General features: G+C 41.2%; 1 protein-coding gene across 2 annotated transcripts in view; it reads left to right on the forward strand.

Moving 5' to 3' along the window:
* rad50 (RAD50 homolog, double strand break repair protein) overlaps positions 1 to 18,267 on the forward strand; it is a 41,315-nt gene extending 23,048 nt beyond the window's left edge. For both annotated transcript variants that reach the window (XM_024011598.2, XM_024011599.2), the window contains exons 16-26: positions 999 to 1,125; positions 2,312 to 2,505; positions 2,727 to 2,837; positions 3,405 to 3,497; positions 3,589 to 3,702; positions 3,867 to 3,994; positions 5,977 to 6,201; positions 14,168 to 14,253; positions 14,661 to 14,806; positions 14,936 to 15,069; positions 17,638 to 18,267. In XM_024011598.2, the coding sequence (XP_023867366.1) occupies positions 999 to 1,125; positions 2,312 to 2,505; positions 2,727 to 2,837; positions 3,405 to 3,497; positions 3,589 to 3,702; positions 3,867 to 3,994; positions 5,977 to 6,201; positions 14,168 to 14,253; positions 14,661 to 14,806; positions 14,936 to 15,069; positions 17,638 to 17,824 (1,545 nt within the window). In that variant the 3' untranslated portion in view covers positions 17,825 to 18,267. The remainder of the gene's footprint in view (positions 1 to 998; positions 1,126 to 2,311; positions 2,506 to 2,726; positions 2,838 to 3,404; positions 3,498 to 3,588; positions 3,703 to 3,866; positions 3,995 to 5,976; positions 6,202 to 14,167; positions 14,254 to 14,660; positions 14,807 to 14,935; positions 15,070 to 17,637) is intronic.
* Positions 18,268 to 23,786: the final 5,519 nt, after the last annotated feature.

The following is a 23,786-nucleotide window of genomic DNA, read 5'->3' on the forward strand; positions in this document are numbered from 1 at the left end:
TGACTCAAGTAGTGGAGTAAGCTATAAAAATAGARGTTACACAGCGTATCACATTAAACAAACCAAACATTCGAATATCGTTATAGAAGGTAAAGCAAAAACCCAAACCTGTCKGCGCATCAATACCGTTATATAGTAAAATACAGTATACTACCTAGTCCTTATTGGATGTTCACTATTTTTGGCTTTGGAATTATCATTTAAAAAGCTCTAAGATAATTGTCATTATTTCATAATACATTTCATGTAAAACAAAAAATGTAACTTCAATCGAAAACCATGTATTGTTTTTATAACTGAAACCGAACCGCCCTAGAAAAGCACTAATTGCTCAGCACTACTGCATATTGCACCTTTAACAATGAAAAGGCTTTGTATAAAATAAAAAAATTGGTGACATTGCTATATAGCCTACAAGGATAGACCCATTTACATTTGACATTTTAATCAAATAACAGTTTTATGACCATTTTTATGAGTGCGTCCCATTTAAAAAAAAAAAAAAAAATGAAAGACGTACTGCTAACTTAGCTGGCTACTGTAGCTAGCTAGCTTCTTTACATCAATCTGATGTGGTCAAGACAAGGCACTACCAGATGGTATGATACATAACCTATGGCAGCAACAACTTGTTCTAACTAGCGCTAGTCGGTTTGGCTACTTCATCTTCTTCTGTCTGCATCCATTCAACACACATACCTGCTCCTCTCCCGCCGCTCCCCCACCCTTCTGCTGAAACAAGCAGCGCACCGGATCTCTCCCGAGTCGCGCAAGCAAGTCCCCATTTTAAGTTTCCAAAAAAAGTTATAATACATCTTTGAAACGCATGTATTTCGACTATCTGGATATCTGGGGGGGGGGCGGCGTGGATTCAAATAGTGAAATAATTTCAAATTGCCATCCCTAGTTTCTTTCTATGCATCTCTCTTTACCCTCCTTCATTCCATCCTTGACTGTTGTGGTAACCTCCTCTGTCTGTGTGTGTCCTTGGTCTCCAGCTGGACCTGAAGGATGTGGAGAGGAAGATAGCCCAGCAAGCTGCCAAGCTGCAGGGAGTGGACCTGAGCCGCACCATTCAGCAGGTCAACCAGGAGAAACAGGAGACCCAGCACCGCCTGGACACAAGTACGACCTGCCTGGGGCTAATGTTACACTGGGGCCTCCTCAGCAAGACCTGTTGAGCAACTGTAAAATGCCAGACTGAAAGTTGGATTTGCTTATAGTTAATCAACTTTAGCTGTTAGTGAAGGGAATTGTTGTTCCTTCATGTACATATTACATCTATGATGACATTCCATAGCCTATAGATCAATTCAGTGTAGGTGAAGCGGACATCAGTCGGTCATGGTCACGTGATGAAGTAGCCCCTCGTGCAATCTTCAAAACCAGTGTTTGCCCTCGGCCCAAGAGGGAATTTCTTCTTGGTCTAAGACTTCGGCAATGGTGGAACAAGTACGAAATTGTCATACTTGGGTAAACGTAAAGATACCTTTTAATAGAAAATGACTCAAGTGAAAGGCGCCCAGTAAAATACTATTTGAGTTATAAAAGTATTTGGTTTTAAATATATGTCAAAAGTAAATATAATTGCTAAAATATACTTAAGTTTAAAAAGTAAAAGTATAAATCATTTCAAATTTCTTATATTAAGCAAACCAGACTCCACCATTTTCTTAATTTTTTTAATTTACCGATAGCCAAGGGCACACTCCAACACTCAGACACAATTTTCAAATTAAGCATGTGTGTTTAGTGAGTCCACCAGATTAGAGGCAGTAGGGATGACCAGGGATGTTCTCTTGAAGTGTTTGAAATGAACCATTTTCCTGTCCTGCTAAGCATAAAAAATGTAAGGAGTGCTTTTGGGTGTCAGGGAAATGTATGGATTAAAAAGTACATGATTTTCTTTAGGAATGTAGTGAAGTAAAAGTATAAGTTGTAAAAATATATATATAAATAGTAAAGTACAGATACCCCCAAAAAACTACTTAAGCAGTACTTTCAAGTATTTTTACTTAAGTATTTTACACCACTGAACTTTGGTTGTTCCCGCAGGAGACCAGGGTTCATATCCCGCGTGTTACATTGGCGCCCAATGTGGGGTGGTCTGTCGTGGGGAAGAAGTTCAAATGGGGGTGAATGTAGCTGTCGTGAGTCGCCTGTTAACTTCAAAGCCTCTTGGTCTAAGACGTTGGCTGCTCACGTGGGAGACCCGGGTTCATATCCTGTGTGTTACATATTATGATATACCTATCTATTCCACCCTTATACTGTATTACTATGAATTCCAATGTTATTTGATTCCTTGCAGCGTCCAGCAAGATGGAGCTGAAGCGTAAACTGATCCAGGACCAGCAGGAGCAGATCCAGAGCCTGAAGAGCAGCATGAACGAGACCCGGGCGGAGAAACTGCAGATCTCCAGTAACATGCAGAAGCAGCAGCAGCTGGAGGAGCAGTGTGTGGAGTTCACCACTGAGATTCAGGCTCTGCACAGAGAGATCAAGGTAAAACTCCACTCAGTTTCCTCAGACAGGTCACTGCTCTATCTGGAATCCTACTAAAACCTCAGTGTTGGTAGAACTGTTTAGCAGCAGGTGGTTTGACGGTTATAACATGTTTTCTTCTGTATTGGCTGTGATGTTTTGTAGTCTTGGTAATAAGAGAAGGTCATGGTGTATAGCTTTATCAGTGTATCAAGGTTGTCTCCTCCCTGTGTTGTGTTCAGGAAGCTAAGGAGCAGGTCTCCCCTCTGGCCACCACCTTGGAGAAGCTGCAGCAGGAGAGGCTGGATTTGATGGAGCGCAGGAAGCAGAGGCAGGAGGAGGGACAGGAGAAGGTACCACCACCTCTTCCTCTTTTGTATTATTTAACAGTCCAACATTTCTTGCTAATACTTTCAAAGTGCTAATGGAGGACTGCATATTAAGTCTGAAAACAGTGTTCCTCCAGTCACTAGAGGACTTCATGTCTATCGCCTACTAACCTCGTACCCAGGCTATTGCGCATATAAGCCTGGTACATCAACGATTCAAAGTTGGCCATAGTGAGTGTGACCATAGTGAACAAAGTATGTCATTTAATTTGAGTGAAATCGCACAGCTGCGAGGCATGCCGCTGTACTTGTGGTGTGTTCGCGTATGGGGAGGGTTAGGGGGGAGGTGTTGTGGGAGACGATTGGTTGGTAGATTAAACCAATGCCTATGTGGCAGGAATTTTTCCCGGTATTTCTCTATTGGCTAACAAAGGCCAAGTTTGACGTGTTGGTCCACCAGACTCTTCGCACACTTGTGCGGAAGTGTCTGGGAACAGGTTTAATTGCATACCATGTCTCAATCATGCCAAGATTGTTATTATTTATTTCAAAATAGCACTTCTAACCACCTGTTAATTCCCTCCATCCCAGATAAATAGCATCAAAGACAAAGTTAAAAGCATGGCTGCCTTTGAAAGAGAGATTACCAGATACACAGAAGAGGGCAAGGATGATTACAAAGAGGTAAACATTGGTTCTGCTCTGTTCCTCATCCTGTCATAAGCATTGTCGCAATCTCTTTTGACACATTTGTCATGTGTTGTTTCTATTGAAGCAAAAGGAGGGGGAGCTCCAAGAGACCAACACTCAGGTCCATGAGGCAGAGAAGCAACGGGAGAAGATTAACAAAGACAGTGGAAACATCAGGCAGGACATAGACACTCAGAAGGTGAGCTCAGGTGGCATATCTATTTTCCCTAATTATGTCTCTCTCCTTTTGCTCCCTCATTCAGTAAGTTACCAGTGTGCTTTTATGAAGGAACAAAGAAAAGTGGTAATGTTGYGTGAAATCTGTGAACATGAGATCTGGGTGACCGTGTGATATCATTGAAGGTCCAAGAGCGTTGGCTGCAGGACAACCTGACGTTGAGGAAGCGCATCGAGGAGCTGAAGGACGTTACCAAGAAACGAGAGGCTGTGGCGAAGGATATGGGGAACATGCAGGTCCTGCAGCTACGCAAGTAAGAACGCCTCCTTGACCATGCTCATCTGGGAGTGGTCCCAAAACGCATGTTTAAACCCACCTATGCTTCTGATGCTAATCAGTGCCTCCCAGGTTCCATAAGATCATATGGAATTTATTGTATTATACCTGCCTGAATTTTGAACTAATAATCAGATGCTGGAATTTGGAATATTTCTTAAAGATTACATGTTGGTGGTGTCGGTTCATATGACCTTCTCCTTCTGGGTGGAGATGCAACCCTTGTAGGACTCCTGTTACAAAGTGACCCATCTGAAATACCTCCAGAATATACCCTAGGCCAACAAAAGGCTGTAAGTGTGCCTTCTTCCCTGGTTACTAGTGAGCATAGGGAGTCAGAGAGGTGGTGGTGTCAGCTCATACAACCTTTTAACACAGTATCTCTTTGGGGACACCAGTCCCTTTTTAGAGGTTGACCGATGAATCGGAATGGCCGGTTAATTAAGGCCGATTGCAAGTTTTCATAACAATCGGTGATCAGCATTTTTGGACACCAATTATGGCCGTTTACATTGCACTCCACGAGGAGACTGCGTGTCAGGCTTGACTATCTGTTACACGAGTGCAGCAAGGAGCCACGGTAAGTTGCTAGCTAGCATTAAACTTATCTTATAAAAAAACTATGAATCTTAACATAATCACTAGTTAACTACACATGGTTGATGATATTACTAGTTTATCTAGCTTGTCCTGCGTTGCATATAATCAATGCGGTTCCTGTTAATTTATCATCGAATCACAGCCTACTTCGCCGAACGAGTGATGATTTAACAAGCGCATTCACGAAAAAAGCACTGTCGTTGCACCAATGTGTACCTAACCATAAACATCAATGTCTTTCGTAAAATCAATACAAAAGTGTATATTTTTAAACCTGCATATTTAGTTAATGTTGCCTACTAACATGAATTTCTTTTAACTAYGGAAATTGTGTCACTTCTCTTGCGTTCTGTGCAAGCAGAGTCAGGGTATATGCAGCAGTTTGGGCTGGGTGGCTCGTTTCGAACTGTGTGAAGACCATTTATTCCTAACAAAGACCATAATTTATTTGCCAGAATTGTACATAATTATGACATAACATTGAATGTTGTGCAATGTAACAGCACTATTTAGACTTATGAATGCCACCCGTTAGGTAAAATATGGAACGGTTCCGTATTTCACTGAAAGAATAAACGTTTTGTTTTCAAAATGATTGTTTCCAGATTTGACCATATTAATGACCTAAGGCTCGTATTTCTGTGTGTTATTATAATTAAGTCTATGATTTGGTATTTGATAGAGCGGTCTGACTGAGCGGTGGTAGGCAGCAGCATGCTCGTAAGCATTCATTCAAACAGCACTTTCATGCATTTGCCAGCAGCTCTTCACTGTGTTTCAAGCATTGCGCTGTTTATGACTTCAAGCCATTCAACTCCCGAGATTAGGCTGGCAATACTATAGTGGCTATAAGAACATCCAATAGTCAAAGGTATATGAAATACAAATGGTATAGAGAGAAATAGTCCTATAATTCCTAGAATAACTACAACCTAAAACTTCTTACCTGGGAATATTGAAGACTCATGTTAAAAGGAACCACCAGCTTTCATATGTTCTCATGTTCTGAGCATGGAACTTAAACGTTTGCTTTTTTACATGGCAAATATTGCACTTTTACTTTCTTGTCCAACACTTTGTTTTTGCATTATTTAATCCAAATTGAACATTTCATTATTTATTTGACACTAATTTGATTTTATTGATGTATTACATTAAGTTAAAATTTGTCGTTATCGCAAATATATAAAAKATTGGCCTATTAATCGGTATCGGCTTTTTTGGTCCTCCAATAATCGGTATCGTATCGGCGTTGAAAAATCATCATCGGTCGACCTCCAGTCCCTTTTATCACTGTAACATGAAATGTGTGAGTAGTATCTCTCTCTGAGTCCTCTGTCCCTCTCCCCTGGTTCTCAGTGAGCGCAGGGAGTCTGAGCAGCGCGTGGACGACCTGAAGAAGAACCGCAGCGTAGCACTGGGTCGACAGAAGGGCTTCGAGGAGGAGATCATCCGCTTCCGCAAGGAGCTCCGCGAGGACCAGTACGGCAAGGCTGACGAACGCTTCCGGGACAGGATGATCGTCATGAGGACTACAGAGCTGGCCAACAAGGACCTTGACATCTACTACAAGGCCCTGGACCAGTGAGTTGTTGACGGGGAGGAGGGTGGTTCGGTGGTGGTGATAGGTCCATTTCCATTAAGACTCATGGTTGTAGACGCAGTCATGTGTGTTTGACTTACAGGGTGTGTAACCATACCAGTTCCTCAACAAGACAAAGGATTAGCCATTTAGTCTGATCATATACAGTACCAGTTAAAAGTTTGGACACACCTACTACATTGTAGAATAATAGTGAAGACCTCAAAACTATGAAATAACATATATGGAATCACGTTGTAACCAAAAAAGTGTTAAACAAATGAAAATATAGTTTAGATTCTTCAAAGTAGCCACCCTTTGTCTTGATAACAGCTTTGCACACTCTTGGCATTCTCTCAACCAACTTCACCTGGAATGCTTTTCCAACAATCTTGAAGTTTCCACATATACTGAGCACTTGTTGGCTGCTTTTCCTTCACTCTGCGGTCCAACTCATCCCAAACCTTCGCAATTGGGTTGAGGTAGGGTACTTGTGGATGCCAGGTCATCTGATTCAGCACTCCATCACTCTCCTTAGTCAAATAGCCCTTACACAGCCTGGAGATGTGTTGGGTTATTGTCCTGTTGAAAAACAAATTATAGTCCCACTAAGCGCAAACCAGATGGGATGGCGTATCGCTGCAGAATGCTGTGGTAGCCATGCAGGTTAAGTGTGTCTTGAATTCTAAATAAATCACAGACCGTGTCACAATCAAGCACACCCACACATCACACCACCTCCTCCATGCTTCACAGTGGGAACTACACATGCGGAGATCCGTTCACCTACTCTGCATCTCACAAAGGACAGATTTCCATCGGTCTAATGTCCATTGCTTGTGTTTCTTGGCCCAAGGAAGTCTCTTCTTATTATTGGTGTCCTTTAGTAGTGGTTTCTTTGCAACAATTCGACCATTCACTTTCCTCTGAACAGTTGATGTTGAGATGTCTGTTACTTGAACTTTGACTATTTATTTGGGCTGCAATCTGATGTGCAGTTAACTCTACATATTGGCTGCAGCAGAGGTAACTCAGGGTCTTTCTTTCCTGTGGCGGTCCTCATAAGAGCCAGTTTTATCATAGCGCTTGATAGTTTGAGACTTTCAAAGTTCTTGAAATTTTTCAGATTGACTGAGCTTAATGTCTTGAAGTAATGATGGACTATCGTTTCTCTTTGCTTATTTGAGCTGTTCTTGCAATAATATGGACTTGGTCAGTTTACAAATAGGGCTATCTTCTGTATACCACCCCTACCTTGTCACAACACAACTGATTGGCTCAAACGCATTAACTTCTTATGGCTGCAATCCCGTTAACGGGATGATATGACAACAGCCAATGAAAGTGCAGGGCGCCAAATTCAAAAACCAGAAATCTCATAAATAAAATTCCTCAGACATACATGTGTCTTATACCATTTTAAAGGTAATCTTGTTGTTAATCCCACCAAAGTGTCCGGTTTTAAATATGCTTTTCAGCGAAAGCACTACAAACGATTGTTTGGTCACACCAAACCACAATAAGCACAGCCATTTTTCCAGCGAAAGATAGCAGTCACAAAAAGCACAAATGGAGATACAATGAATCACTAACCTTTGATCTTCATCAGATGACACTCATAGGACTTCATGTTACACAATACATGTATGTATTGTTTGATAAAGTTCATATTTATATTAAAAAAATCTGAGTTTACATTGGCGCGTTACATTCACTAGTTCCAAAAACATCCAGTGATTTTGCATAGCCACATCGTTTCAACAGAAATACTCATCATAAATGTAGATGATAATACAAGTTATACTCATGGAATTATAGATATACCTCTACTTAATGCAACCGCTGTGTCAGATTTCAAAAAAACTTTACGGAAAAAGCAAACCATGCAATAATCTGAGACGGAACCCAGAACAATAGTCAAATTAGCCGCCATGTTGGAGTCAACAGAAACCAGAAATTACATGATAAATATTACCTTTGATGATCTTCATCAGAATGCACTCCTAGGAATCCTAGGTCCACAATAAATGCTTGATTTGTTCGATAATGTCCGTTATTTATGTCCAATTAGCTACTTTGGTTAGCGCATTTGGTAAACAATTCCAAAGTCACGAAGCTCGTTCACTAAAACCTGACGAAATGTCCAAAAGTTCCGTAACAGTCAGTAGAAACATGTCAAACGATGTATTGAATCAATCTTTAGAATGTTGTTAACATACATCTTGAATAACGTTCCAACCGGAGAATTACATTGACTTCAGATGAGCGATGGAACGGAGCTCCCTCTCATGTGAACGCGTGTGGTCAAAGAATGGTCACCTCATGGCAGTGGTGACAAATTCTCCTCTCATTCGGCTCCCCTTCAGAGTAGAGTCATCAAAGTTCTACAGACTGTTGACATCTAGTGGAAGCCGTAGGAAGTGAATACTCATTCATATCTCGCTGTGATTTCAATGGGATCTTGGTTGAAACTCGACCAGCCTCAGAATTTCCACTTCCTGTTTGGATTTTTTCTCAMGTTTTTGCCTGCCATATGAGTTCTGTTATACTCACAGACATAATTCAAACAGTTTTAGAAACTTCAGAGTGTTTTCTATCCAATAATAATATGCATATATTAGTAACTGGGACTGAGGAGCAGGCCGTTTACTCTGGGCACCTTTCATCCAAGCTACTCAATACTGCCCCTGCAGCCATAAGAAGTTAAGAAGGAAAGAAATTCCACAAATTAACAAGGCACACCTGTTAATTGAAATSCATTCCAGGTGACTACCTCATGAAGCTGGTTTAGAGAATGCCAAGAGTGTGCAAAACTGTAGAAAAGGCAAAGGGTTGCTACTTTGAAGAATCACAAATATAATTTCATTTGTTTAACACTTCTTTTTTGGTTACTACATGATTCGATATGTGTACAATGTAGAAAATAGTTTTTAAAAATATATATATATATATATATAGAAAAATCCTGGAATGAGTAGGGTGTGTCCAACACTTGGTGACCACTCTTAAAATCCGATAAAGGAAAAGAAAGGGGAACTGCTGTGCATAATGCTCCTGTTATCAATAGTTTAGGTGTCGATACCAGGATGTGTGACACTAATCAGGACTCACTAGTCATGCTTATGTGGGCGAATTATCCTACCACAAAATGTACAGAATATTTTTTGATGTGAAGTGAGTCATTACATGAAACTGTTTCTCTGCCCTTCGCTTCAAGATAATACTTGAGTTTACAAGTTTTCACTCTTGGATTGTGCAACTGCAACAATACATAGCAACGGGTAATTAGCCTAGAGGAAAMTCTTTGTCCTCAGGCCTGGAGAAGCCAAAGTAATTCCGCTACCCAATGGTGGTAAAGCAGCCTTTACTGGTTCTAACAGCAGACCTATAAGCTTGCTGCCAGCTCTTAGCAAGKTGTTTGAAAAACTTGTTTCACCAAATACAATGATATTTCTCTGTAAACAAATTAACAACATATTTTCAGCATGCTTATAGAGGGCACTCAACACTGACACAAGTGACTGATGATTGGTTGAAAGAAATTGATAATAAGATTGTGGGAGCTGTARTGTTAGATTTCAGTGCGGCCTTTGATGTTATTGACCATAACCTGTTGTTGAAAAAACTATGTGCTATGGCTGTTCAACCTCTGCCATATTGTGGATTCAGAGCTATCTATCTAATAGAACTCAAAGGGTTTTCTTTAATGGAAGCGTCTCTACATGTTTGACATTAAAGTGTGGTGTACTYCAGGGCAGCGCTCTAGGCCCTATACTCTTTTCTATTTTTACAAATGACCTGCCACTGGCATTAAACAAAGCATGTGTGTCCATGTATGCTGATGATTCAACCAAATACGCATCAGCTGCCACAGCTAATGAAGTCACTGAAACCCTTAAAGAGTTCCTGTCTGTTTTGGAATGGGTGGCCAGTAATAAACTGGTCCTGAACATCTCTAAAACTAAGAGCATTGTATTTGGTATAAATCATTCCTTAAGTGCTAGACCTCAGATTAATCTGGTAATGAATGGTGTGGCTGTTGAACAAGTTGAGACTAAATTAATTGGCGTTACCTTAGATTGACAGTTTACAATGTCAAATCATATAGATTCAATGGTTGCAAAGATGGGGAGAGGTCTAGCCGTAATAAAGAGATTCTCTGCTTTTTTTTACGCCACGCTCCAAAAAGCAAGTTCTGCAGGCTCRAGTTTTGTATAATCTTGATTATTGTCCAGTGCTGCAAGGAAAGACCTAGTTAAGCTGCAGCTGGCCCAGAACAGAGCGGCACGTTTTGCTCTTAATTGTAATCAAAGGGCTGATATAAATACTATGCATGCCGGTCTCTCTTGGCGAGACCGGCATGCGAGAGACCAACTGCATCACTTATTTTTATAAGAAACGTGAATGTGTTTAGAATCCAATTGTTTGCATAGTCAACTTACACACAGCTCTGACACACACTTATCCCACCAGACTTGTCACCAGGGGTCTTTTCATAGTCCCCAAATCCAGAACAAATTCAAGGAAACGTACAGTATTATTTAGAGCCCTTATTGCATGGAACTTCCATCTCATTGCTCAAATAAACAGCTAACCTGGTTTCAGAAAACAGATGAAGCAACGCCTCTCCCCTGTTTGACCTAGATAGTTCGTATATGCATTGATATGTAGGCTGTGTGCCTTTAAAAAAAATGTATGTAGTTTTGTACTTGAGCTGTTCTTGTCTAATGATGTTCTGTATTATGTCATTCTGTGTTGTGTTTTGTGTGGACCCCAGGAAGAGTAGCTGCTGCTTTTGCAACAGCTAATTGGGATCTTAATAAAATACCAAATACATATCTGCACAATGACAGTAATACGGTGCATTTGGAAAGTATTCAGACCCCTTGACTTTATCCACATTTTGTTACGTTACAGCCGTCTTCTAAAATGGATTAAATTGTTTTTTCCTCCCTAATCAATCTACACACAATACCTCAGACTGACATAGCAAAAATCGTTTTTTAGGAATTGTTGCACATTTATATAAAAAGAAAAAAGGATGTCACATTTACACAAGTGTTCAGACCCTTTACTCAGTACTTTGTTGACGCACCATTTGGAAGCGATTACAGCCTCAAGTTTTTTGTGGGTATGACGCTACAAGCTTGGCAAATCTGTATTTGGGGAGTTTCTCCCATTCTTCTCTGCGGATCCGCTCAAGCTCTGTCAGGTTGGATGGGGAGTCACTGCACAGCTATTTTCAGGTCTCTGGAGATGTTCGATCGGGTTCAAGTCCAAGCTCTGGCTGGGCCACTCAAGAACATTCAGAGACTCGAAGCCACTACTGTGTTGTCTTGGCTGTGTGCTTATTGGTGGTGAATCTTCGCCCCAGTCTGAGGTGCTGAGTGCTCTGGAGCAGGTTTTCATCAAGGATCTCTCTGTACTTTGCTTCGTTCATCTTTCCCTCGATCCTGACTAGTCTCCCAGTCCCTGCCGCTGAAAAACATCCCCACAGCATGATGCTGCCACCACCATGCTTCACCATATGGATGGTGCCAGGTTTCCTCTAGACATGACTCTTTGCATTCAGGCCAAAGAGTTCAATCTTGGTTTTATCAGACCAGAGAATCTTGTATTTCATTGTCTGAGAGTCTTTTAGGTGCCTTTTGGCGAACTCCAAGCGGGCTGTCATGTGCTTTTTACTGAGTGGCTTCTTCCTGGCCACTCTACCATAAAGGCCTGATTGGTAGAGTGCTGCAGAGATGGTTGTCCTTTTGGAAGGTTTTCCCATCTCTGCAGAGGAACTTTGGAGCTCTGTCACAGTGACCATCGGGTTCTTGGTTACCTTGTTCAATCATTTCAAGGATGGTCAGTGGAAACAGGATGCACCTGAGCTCAATTTCGAGTCTCATAACAAAGGGTCTGAATACTTCTGTAAATAAGGTATTTCTGTTCTTTTTTTTGTAAATGTGCAAAAAAAATGAAAACTGTTTTTGCTTTGTCATTATGGGGTATTGTGTGTGTGGATGGGGGGGGGTGTATTTAATACATTTTCGAATAAAGGTTGTAACGTAACAAAATTTGGAAAAGGGGATGGCAACTGAAAACTTTCCCGAATACACAGTACAAGTACCTTGCATATATTAACATTCTATTGCCGTATCGATGGTAGACAGAATGAGTCTTGAGAGGAAGTGACAGCTCAACTCTCTCACTGAGATATCATCTTTGTTGGCTTAGTGCCATCAACAGGCAGGCCAGCAGCGCAGCGGTGGTAGGGATGATCAGCTCTCTGGTTCTTATCATGTATCCCATGCAGAGCATACAGTAGAACCCATGCAATCAGTGTGAGTCAACCCTGTGAGTTTGCATTTAGTTGGAAGTGAATGAATGCCATTGTCTTTTGTCCATGATACCATTTAAAAATATATACACACTACCGTTCAAAGGTTTGGGGTCACTTAGACATTTCATTGTTTTTGAAAGAAATCCAATTTTTGTCCATAAAAATAACATCAAATTGAGCAGAAATACAGTGTAGACATTGTTAATGTTGTAAATGACTATTGTAGCTTGAAACGGCTGATTGTTAATTTTATGGAATATCTACAGAGGCCCATTATCAGCAACTATCACTCCTGTGTTCCAATGGCACGTTGTGTTAGCTAATCCAAGTTTATCATTTTAAAATGCTACTTGATCATTAGAAAACCCTTTTGCAATTATGTTAGCACAGCTGAAAACTGTTGTCCTGATTTAAAGAAGCAATAAAACTGGCCTTTAGACTAGTTGAGTATCTGGAGCATCAGCAGTTAAGGATTTTCCATGCGAGAAATTTCCAAGAAACTGAAGATCTCGTACAACGTTGTGCACTACTCCCTTCACAGAACAGCGCAAACTGGCTCTAACCAGAATGGAAAGAGGAGTGGGAGACCCCGGTGCACAACTGAGCAAGAGTACAAGTCTAGTTTGAGAAACCGATGCCTCAACTGGCAGCTTCATTAAATAGTACCCGCAAAACACCAGTCTCAACGTCAACAGTGAAGAGGCGACTCCGGGAAGCTGGCCTAGGCAGAGTTCCTCTGTCCAGTGTCTGTGTTCTTTTGCCCATCTTTTCTTTTTATTGGCCAGTCTGAGATATGGCTTTTTATTTGTAACTCTYCCTAGAAGGCCAGTATCCCAGAGGCGCCTCTTCACTGTTGACGTTGAGACTGGAGAAGTCATTGACTAACCTTAGTGGGCCATTTTCTTGTTTGGCCAATTGAACATGAAAAGTAATAGATTGATATGAAGGAGCTCTTGTCCCATTATGTTACCTAAACCAAACCCAATGATCTCATGGTGATGGTAATCACAGCTTTCTAAGAAACTCATAACTTACAGATATGGTCACATCCTGTAGATTTAATTTAGTAAGCAGAATAATAGTGTCTTTCTGGCCATACCAAATGTCGAAGGGAATTCAAGAGAAACAATAAAGCCTGGTAATCTTTTTTTTATTTGCACCCACCTAGAACTGGGTGATACGGACAATAATCCATATCTTTATAAATTGACTGAATTGTCACAAACTATAAATAGAACGATACGTTTAAAATMTATATTCACAACAGTTACTATTTTATAATGGCTTTAAATCTACTACCACTTTGACATTTGTAGCTTTAAATGTCCTGTTGGCAGTCACCCATATTGGCAGACTTATTTCATTTCAAACTTCAAATTGTTCTAGTATAGGCTACTCATCGTAAATAACTGTCAGTGAAATGTCCTCTAAGTGGTCGGTGTCTATGATTTACGGTTCATTTGCCCAGCTCTACACCCACCCAGTCTTAAAATCTTTATCCCTCTCTTAATCTTTATTTGAAGTTTTTCTATCACTTACTGGTAGGCCTATGTCTAATCCTGTTGAAAGGCATCAATGCCAATGGCATTTTATCCAGAGTTTTGCCCATTTTCAGTTGTACCCACTGTCTTCTTCTACAGAACCATAATGAAGTTTCACAGTATGAAGATGGAGGAGATCAACAAAATCATCCGGGACCTCTGGCGCAGCACATACCGAGGACAAGGTCTCTGAGCGAGTGTGATTTTAGTTTAAGTGCTCAACTGAAATCATGTGCCTGCGTGGAATATATATTTCATAATGTTATAACTTCAATAAAAGTATCAAATTTATCTCCAACCCCCATCCATCTTGTTTCACTTTAGCAGGATGTAGCAGTATGCTGTTTAACAGGACTGCCCAATAGCAATTGTAACTAACCTGATTGAGTTTGTTAACCAACTAGTTTTTATAATCAGGTGTGCTAGATTAGGAGTGAAAACCTAAAGAGCGGTAGCTCTCCGGGAACGGTTGGGCAGCCCTGCTGCATAATGACCACGCTTTGCGGCTGTGTTGTCACCCCATACTGTATCAATTAGTCATGTGATTTATCGATTTAAGTCTAAATGTTCTTCCTCCCTTGCTCTTCTCCAGACATTGAGTATGTGGAGATCCGCTCTGATGTGGATGAGAATTCTTCAGGGGCGGGAGTGAAGAGGAGGACCTATAACTACCGTGTGGTGATGGTGAAGGGAGACACGGCGCTGGACATGAGGGGTCGCTGCAGTGCCGGCCAGAAGGTGCAGTGCTGGATGCTTTACCTGCTTCCTGTAGCTCATCAGATAAGAAAGGGCATTATTTCCTTATGGATATAGGAGTGGCAGTGTGTTGGTAAATTTGATGACGTGTCAGTGTGCATGTATGTTTAGGTCCTGGCCTCCCTCATCATCCGTCTGGCTCTGGCTGAGACCTTCTGTCTGAACTGTGGCATCCTGGCCCTGGACGAGCCCACAACCAACCTAGACAGGGAGAACATCGAGTCCCTCGCACACGCCCTCGTGGAGTGAGTCCATTTGTCCAATAGCCTGCTACATCTGAATGGCAACATTTCCCTTGCTTGGAGCAAAGTTATGCACTCCAAGGAAAGGTCCACTACAGTGAGCTCAAAGTATTGGGACAGTGACACGTTGATTTGATTTGGCTCTATACTCCAGCACTTTGGATTTAAATTATATAATGACTGCGGTTACAGTACGGACTGTCAGGCTTCATTTGAGGATATTTTCATTCATATCGGGTGAACGGTTTAGAAATTACAGCAACTTTTTGTACATAGTCCCCCCCCCCCCCATTTTAGGGAATGAAGGTATTAGGACAATTCACTTCCATATTCCTAGCACACAATGTGACTCTACAAACTTGTTGGATGCATTTGCTGTTTATGTTTCAGGTTATTTTGTACCCAATAGAAATGAATGGTAAAATAAAACATTGTCGTTTTGGGGTCACTTTTTAAAATTTTTAATTAAACTTTATTTAACTAGGCAAGTCAGTTAACTGGGTTAACTGCCTTGTTCAGGGGCAGAARGACCGATTTTCACCTTGTCAGCTCGGGGATTCGATCTTGCAACCTTTCGGTTACTAGTCCAACGCTCTAACCACTAGGCTACCTGCTGCCCCAGGTAGCCTTATTGTGAATAAGAATAGAATATGTTCTAAACACTTCTACTTTMAATGTGGATGCTACCATGATTATGGATAGTCCAGAATGAGTCATGAATAATGATGAGTGAGAAAGTTAGCTTCACAAATATCATATGCCTAGGACATGCTGACCTCTCACCATTACAATAAGGGGGAGGTTAGCATTTTTTTTGGGGGGGGGGGTATGATATTTATGCCTCCAACTTTCTCACTCCTCATTATTCACTGTTCATTCAGGATTGTCTGTAATCATGGTAGCATCCACATGAATGTAGAAGCATTTAGAAACATATTCTCTTATTTACAATTAAAGTGACTCCAAAATGACACATTATTTACCATTAATTTCTATTGGGCACAAAATAGTCTCAAACACAACCAAAACAAGCAGAAAATGCATCCAAGCTTGATGTAGTCATTGCGCGCTATGATTATGGGACTTAACTTTTGACTACTTTAATACACATGTAAGTGAATGTGGCCCAATACTTTTGGTCCCCTTTCTAATTTCCCATTTCTAAATGGTTTACCCGATAAGGATGAAAATACCCTCAAATTAAATCTGACAGTCTGCACTTTAACTTACGTCATTATATAATTTCAAAACAAAATATTTGTCACTGTCCCAATACTTTTAGAGCTCACTGTATCTTCATGTTGAAACATTATGGGATTCTTTCAAAATGCCAGATTTCAGCTGTATAGTTCAGCATAGGACATGCACATGAATTCTAGTTGTCATCTAATTTTGCTGGGCCAAGTCCTTTGCAATCTGGAAACGTATCACCCCAGCAATTTTTTTTATCATCTCATCTACCGCTCTCCCAAACCTAACCCAGGGTTTCTAACTGAACTGTCTGATCCAAACCTAACCCAGGGTTTCTAACTGAACTGTCTGATCCAAACCTAACCCGGGGTTTCTAACTGAACTGTCTGTCCCAAACCTAACCCAGGGTTTCTAACTGAACTGTCTGTCCCAAACCTAACCCAGAGTTTCTAACTGAACTCATCACCACTGTGCTCCTCCTTGGTGCTGTTGGGGGAATTCAATGACAGTTTTGCCACTGAATTCCTTGTTATGCTTGACTCCCATGGCTTTACCCAGCTTATTGACTTTGCACACATAATCGTGGTCACACACTAGACCTGGTATAGCCCATCGGTATTACCATAGACAACCTGACTGGTTCAGACATTGGGCTCTCTGACCACAAAAGTAATATCTATTGATGTATCTAATATCTATTCCCTCCCCCTCTCTGCAGTTAGCGTACTGTCTTTTCATCATCTCAAATCCAGTCTAGTCTTTGGGGCTCTACCAGCCCTTATATCCAGCCCGCTGGAAGATGCAGTGTGTCTGTATAATGACTCTTGCTACACCTCTCAATGACTTGGCCCTCCTAAAGACCAGAGTAGTTTCATTCTAGCGCTCGGCCCCCTCGTACACTGAACTGCGCTCCATGAAAATGGCTGGGCTGCACCTTGAGCGGCAATCCAGGGTGTCTCTGCTAACTATCCATGCCCAAAATGTATGACCACAGCGGAGTACAAAAAAAAACAGATTCCAGTTGCATACTTCAATATAGGACACGCACATGAGTTCTAATATTTTTGGTTAGAAACCATCCAGTGTTCAGCTCATTTACCTGAACACAGGCGATCATAAAAATGTTCATCCACCCCAGTATAAATACATTTGAAGGCAAGTACATGTTAGTTAAGCAGATTCCTTTTTAGGGTGGTTACGGCTGAGAGGATGAAGGATTTCTTTAGGCTGTTTTTGCTTGCCAGTGGCACCTTTTAGTCTTCTACCTGACGGCAGAATTTGGAAGGATTCGTGCAGTGGGTGTTGTCATTGAAGAAAAGTAAGTTAATAATATAGGAATACTATTGTACAAATATTTTGACACGACTTTTCTCTGCTCAGAATCATCAAGAGCCGCTCGCGCCAGCGCAACTTCCAGCTGCTCATCATCACCCACGACGAGGACTTTGTGGAGCTCCTGGGCCGCTCCAACTACGTGGAACACTTCTACCGTATCAGGAAGAACATGGACCAGTGCTCTGAGATCACCAAGTGCAGCGTCTCCTCCCTCACCTCCTACCTGCACTGAGTGTCACAGACACCATCCAAAGACTTGATTGATACTAGTCTGTCAAGGCCATAATTGTTATAATAGGCACATGGCACTACAAATGTTATTTTTAAAAAATTATAAAATGCCTTAGTTGACTCGAGGGAAAAAAACTGCACTACAGTACTGTATTCCAGTTGGCGTTGGGATCTGTGCCTAAAGAAGACCCTAGTAGTTTCTGTTCACTTCCTTTGATTTAGGAGGGGTTTCTGTTGTTTGACAGGATGAAGTTAATTGGTAGATAAGACCTTGAGGCCCCGTCGTTGATTACCACTTTTATCCGGTATTCGGCGAAACGCCTCTGGTCTTGGTGACGCTTGCTAATCAACCACATCTCAATCAAGATATTCATAATGTGTCTCAAACTGTATATTTGAGTCTGCGTCAGCTGACACTGCAATAAAATGTGTGGGGGGGAAATATCCTGGGTCCTGTGTATAAATAATCTGTTCACTGAGTAGTCCTCACATTTGGCTTTAAATTGTTACCTGCTGGCACTTCAACTTCTCTGAAGTACAAGGACTTCTTTAGTACTACTTAGCTTTGGCAAATCAACCCAACCAAAGATGAAGACGGCGATCCTTCTCCTCTCTGTTGCGATGGTGCTATTTGACTCTGGAACTCTGCCTGCCAACGCTGCAGCGCACCGGCAGCATAGAAGTCACGATTCCAATTTAGAGACAATTATTAGCATGGCGGGACAATACACACACACTCTGTCAGAGGTAAGAACTGATCAAAAAGCTACAACTGAAACTTTGGGTTAGCTTGTTGACAATGGCAAAGAGTGCTTATATTCTATAGGATTCCTCTGCCTTACTGTTTTGTCATTTTAAAAGTGTGCAACAAACATCTCACAATTGTCTTACTTTTACTCTAGGAACTTCTGGAAACATTACTCCTAGATGTTACACATTTGACTGAGACCACCACAAAATGCAAGGTGATGTGATTAAATGTTCTGCCCCCTTAGACATGTTGGTGATAAGATCATATGTATAATTGAATAATATTTACAGTTGATGTAAAATAAAATGTTTTTAATTACGATATGTTGATATGAATGGCGCTTGAATATGTGGAAACTTTAGTTAACGAAACACATTGTTATTTTACAGGAGTTCTTCTGCGAAGCTGAGACAATCTTGGCCTCCGTGAAAAATGACACGTTTGGTGATGAGGGAAAGATTGTCCGACGTCTGAGGGTTTACAATAAACGTGTAAGTTACTAAAGTGTTCTATTAATAAAGCAGCTCATTGGCCTGCAGTGGTTTCTCCCTCTTAAGAAGACGTGACCAAATGAAGGCACATGCGCTGAGTGAGAGTGTCTTTGGTGTTGACGTCTGATGATGCTCTCTTATTACAGCAAAACTGCGCCGCTGTGAAGAGCCAATACAACCAGGCGGAGGGCAACCAGGTGGAGCTGAGGAGACTTCTCCACGACCTAAAAGAATGTGGCCAAAAAATCAACTCCAAACCATGAGATCTACACCAACTCAACACAATGCTAATCTGCTTATTTATTATTTGTTGACAGTTTTATTTAAGTAAGTTAAAGTGGCGTTAAATGACTTTACCAAGGGCAGTATTTTAATTCTATAATGTTAATCTTTCTCCTTTTTTTTTTTACCCGAGTTGCATATTGATGATCTAATGCACACCTGMTAACAATGCATAATTTTATATGACAATATTTGTACCGAAATAAAGGTTTTTCATAATTAAAGTTTAAAGTCTTGTTTTTAACTTACACATTTTCCAGGATTTCCATGAATTGTCAATGGACAGGTTAGACTGGTCATTAATTTCCACTGAAATGGCAGAGCTGGTGTGAAACAGTAGCTGAAATCTATATGGGAGACCATTAACTGCTAAACTTACTAACATCTTACTCAACTGTATTCTCATGGCCCTTGAAATCGCTATTTGTGTTTGCTAGCCATGATTTGATGTGAGATGCTCTACATCTATCTGGTGGGACATACTGTAAATGCTGCGACTGAAGAGCTTTTGAAGTGAATGCACTTTGCCACTCCCTTCCTTCCCTGGACAATGATCACTGTGAATTAATGCAAAGTGAGCTCTGAAGGGAGGCCATACAGTAGAGGCAGCAGGAGCTCTACTACTGGCATGCAACCATTCATGTGTTATCTCATTACTACACTGAACAAAAATATAAATGCCACATGTAAAGTGTTGGTCCCATGTTTCATGAGCTGAAATAAAAGATCCCTGAAATGTTCCATACGCTCAAAAGTTTTTCTCGCAAATGTGAACAAATTWGTTTACTTCCCTATTAGTGAGCATTTCTCCTTTGCCAAGATAGTCCATCCACCTGACAGGTGTGGCATATCAAGAAGCTGATTAAACCTAATCATTACACAGGTGCACCTTGTGCTGTGGACAATAATATGCCACTCAAATGTGCTGTTTTGTCACACAACAAAATGCCACAGATGTCTCAAGTTTTGAGGGAGCATGCAATTGGCAGAAATGTCCACCAGAGTTGTTGCCAGGGAATTGAGTGTTAATTTCTCTACCGTAAGCTGCCTCCAATGTCGTTTTAGAGAATTTGGCAGTGCATCCAACCGGCCTCACAACCGCGGACCACGTGTGCGAGCGGTTTGCTGATGTCAACGTTGTGAACAGTGTGCCCCATGGTGGCGGTGGGGTTATGGTATGGGCAGGCATAAGCTACAGACAACGAACACAATTGCACTTTATCAATGGCACTTTGAATGCACAGAGATACCGTGACAGATCCTGAGGCCCATTGTCGTGCCATTCATCCGCCGCCATCACCTCATGTTTCAGCATGATCTGTACACAATTCCTGGAAGCTGAAAATGTCCCAGTTCGTCCATGGCCTGCATACTCACCAGACATGTCACCCGTTGAGCGTGTGTGGGATGCTCTGGATCGTCATGTACGACAGCGTGTTCCAGTTTCCGCCAATATCCAGCAACTTCGCACGGCCATTGAAGAGGAGTGGGACAACATTCCACAGACCACAATCAACAGCCTGATCAACTATGCAAAGGATATGTGTCGTGCTGCATGAGGCAAATGGTGGTCACACTAGATACTAACTGGTTTTCTGCTCCGCAACTACATTTTTTAAAAGGTATTTGTGACCAACAGATGCATATCTGTATTCCCAGTCATGTAAAATCCATAGATTGGGGCCTAATGAATTTAAATTGACTGATTTCCTCATATGAGCTGTAACTCAGTGAAATCTTTGAAATTGTTATATGTTGCGTTTAATATTTTTGTTCAGTATAAATAAAACCAACAGCTCCCTCCTTCTGTTGTCACCGCCACTTTTTACAGTCCAACACTGCGGCCTGCTGGTGGTGCTTCTTCTCACAGATCTATGAACTCATTGAGGCAGAGAGAATATGACTATTCACGGAGATACTGAATTATTCAGCGTTGCTTAATTTTTCATGATTTATTAAAGGTAAACATGGGTGAGCTACATTTATTTGTATATCTCAAGGAATCCTCTTTGGCTTAGCTGTGGAGGTCACACTTTATTTGGATAGTCTGGATAGTACATCTGTAAATGCTCTACAGATGGTCACACTATCAACAAACTGTCTGTTGACAAGCAACTGCTTGCTAGGGTTAGGTTTAGAATAAGGGTAAGCGTTAAGGTTATGGTTAGTAGATAGTTGAAATGTTACTGATAGTCTGTAGAGCAGTGTTCCCTAACTGCCGGCCCATGGGCCGAATTAACCCGCAGGTGATTTTATTTGGCCCCCAAAATATTCTGAGCAAGAAAACAAAGCTTATTTTAAAATATATTTATTGTTGGACATAATTGGAAATCTGTTAAAGTATTCCCACATATAATAGAGAGAGATGTGATCTAATACAAATGTAAGCAAGGTTTAAAATTATGTTTTAGTCCAATGTTATCTGATTGGGCTTCTTGCGGTCAATTTGCAGTCTAGAAATTATTTGTAATTATGTTCCGGCCRCCTGACCATCCGCTCAAGAAAAAATTGGCCCGCAGCTGAATGTAGTTGATCTATGCTTTAGAACATCTACACATGGACTATCCAAATAAGGTGTTAACCGAATATGAAGGAACGTTTCCCTCTCCCTATCTATCTTTCTATAGTACAGTTAGGATCACAATCCCACAGGGAATCCCTAATAAAACAGTAATGAGCTGGTGCCCAGAGGCTATGGAATCTGCCCTTCAGTTCAATTTGATCACACAGGCTTCCCAGATCGAATCTGATCTGTGCAGGTAGAACCACATATAAAAGCCCCTCATAATTGAGCTCAGGAATACTAGCTATTTGTACGCCTCACCCTGATTCATTGGCAGGGTTTTTCATCTTGTGATTTGGGGAGTTTAGCCCCAGGGCAGCCTTCAGGCCTGGGGAGCAGGGGACCAATGACTGCATCTGCTGTAGGATAACCCGGGGCCCCTCTATGGACTTGCACTGTTTTCATGTCTCTTCAAAAGTCAGTCCATGGAGAGTGACAGCATGAACTCCTGACAATAATGTGCCTGCAGCCCACTCTAGTGCTTTGGTTTGGATGCTTTCGAAGGGCGCCTGTTGTCACAAGACCTTAATGTCAAACTCCACAGGTCACAAAGTGAACCCATCTGATGTGATCGACTTGGAAAAGTAGAGACGTAACAAGATGGCCGTGCTATTTTGAAAGCTTCTTTCCTTTCTCCCTCTCTCGGTTCACTTTTTTGGATAAGATTTCTACAGACTGTGAAGAGATGTGTTCATCTTGCTTCTGCTTTCGTGAGCTCTTTCAAGTGCTTTTCTGAGGAAATCACGCCAGTGTGAGTTATTTCTGAGTGGGTTAATCTCATTTCTCAGGGCACTTTTATAATGGAGCGCTGTTAAATTATGCATGCGGTGTATAATACTGTTATTGGGGGCGGTGAATTAAGCAGGTGGCATCCCAGGCTGTATGTCCTACCAGAAGCCCCCTCTCCTCTGACTGTTTAAATTGGGTGGCACAGTGAAAGAGGACATTCGAGCATTGTTTCATACGCTTGACTGTAAAACAAAAATACAAAATAGAGAAAGAAAATATACTTATGCTCTTGGCTTTGCACATATTTATGTTTCATGTGAGCTATAAAAACAGATTTAAATGTATATCTTCAGTACTGTGTTTTCTCTAGTAACAAATTGTATCCAAACGGTGACGGTAACTACAGATAGCGAACTGCACACATGCAGCAGCATACATTTGCATACAGTCAAATTGTACAATTTAGGTGTTCGGTCCAAGGGTAACCATAGATTTCAGTCTGGACTGTTGTGAGTCTCTGTTGTGCTGGTGCTGAAATGAAGAGCAGAGTATCCGTGGAGTATCCATCCGTGTGGGAGGTCAGGGGACAAATTGCCTGATATAACCACTGCACCATGCATAATGTAGAGGCCGTTCAAGAGCCTATGGAGAGAGACGATTCTAGGCAGCTAGCTGTATTGTTTAGTATTAAGAGATAGGAAGAGGTTCCATGTAGCCCAGTTAATATTTCAGTGTGCTTAAAAAAAAGACATATCATATGATGCAAAATGCATCATACTGTGACACTTTCTGTATTTTGAAAGTTCTATATCTTGAAAACTTGATTGCTGACATGCAAAACAGTGGACTAATGAAACAAACCCAAATATAGATTGAACGGAATTTTATTTTTTTATTTTTTTCCCAGTAGAACAAAGTTTGAAATATTTATGTAACAAGATTCCTCACATGTAGAGAGTCTAAAAGTGACAAAAACAATCCCCACCTGGGTGTCGTATGTACTCTATGCAACTGGTTAGTACTGTACAATATGTAGGAATGTACACGGATATGATGGTAGCCAAGGTTGGAAAGATTGTTTTTGATAATGTTGGTAACTTATACAGTGGCCATGYCAAGCATCCACGGTCATACATACACACCTTTG

Source organism: Salvelinus sp. IW2-2015, linkage group LG20 (assembly GCF_002910315.2).
Source record: "Salvelinus sp. IW2-2015 linkage group LG20, ASM291031v2, whole genome shotgun sequence".
In the NCBI taxonomy this organism is placed as follows: domain Eukaryota; kingdom Metazoa; phylum Chordata; class Actinopteri; order Salmoniformes; family Salmonidae; genus Salvelinus; species Salvelinus sp. IW2-2015.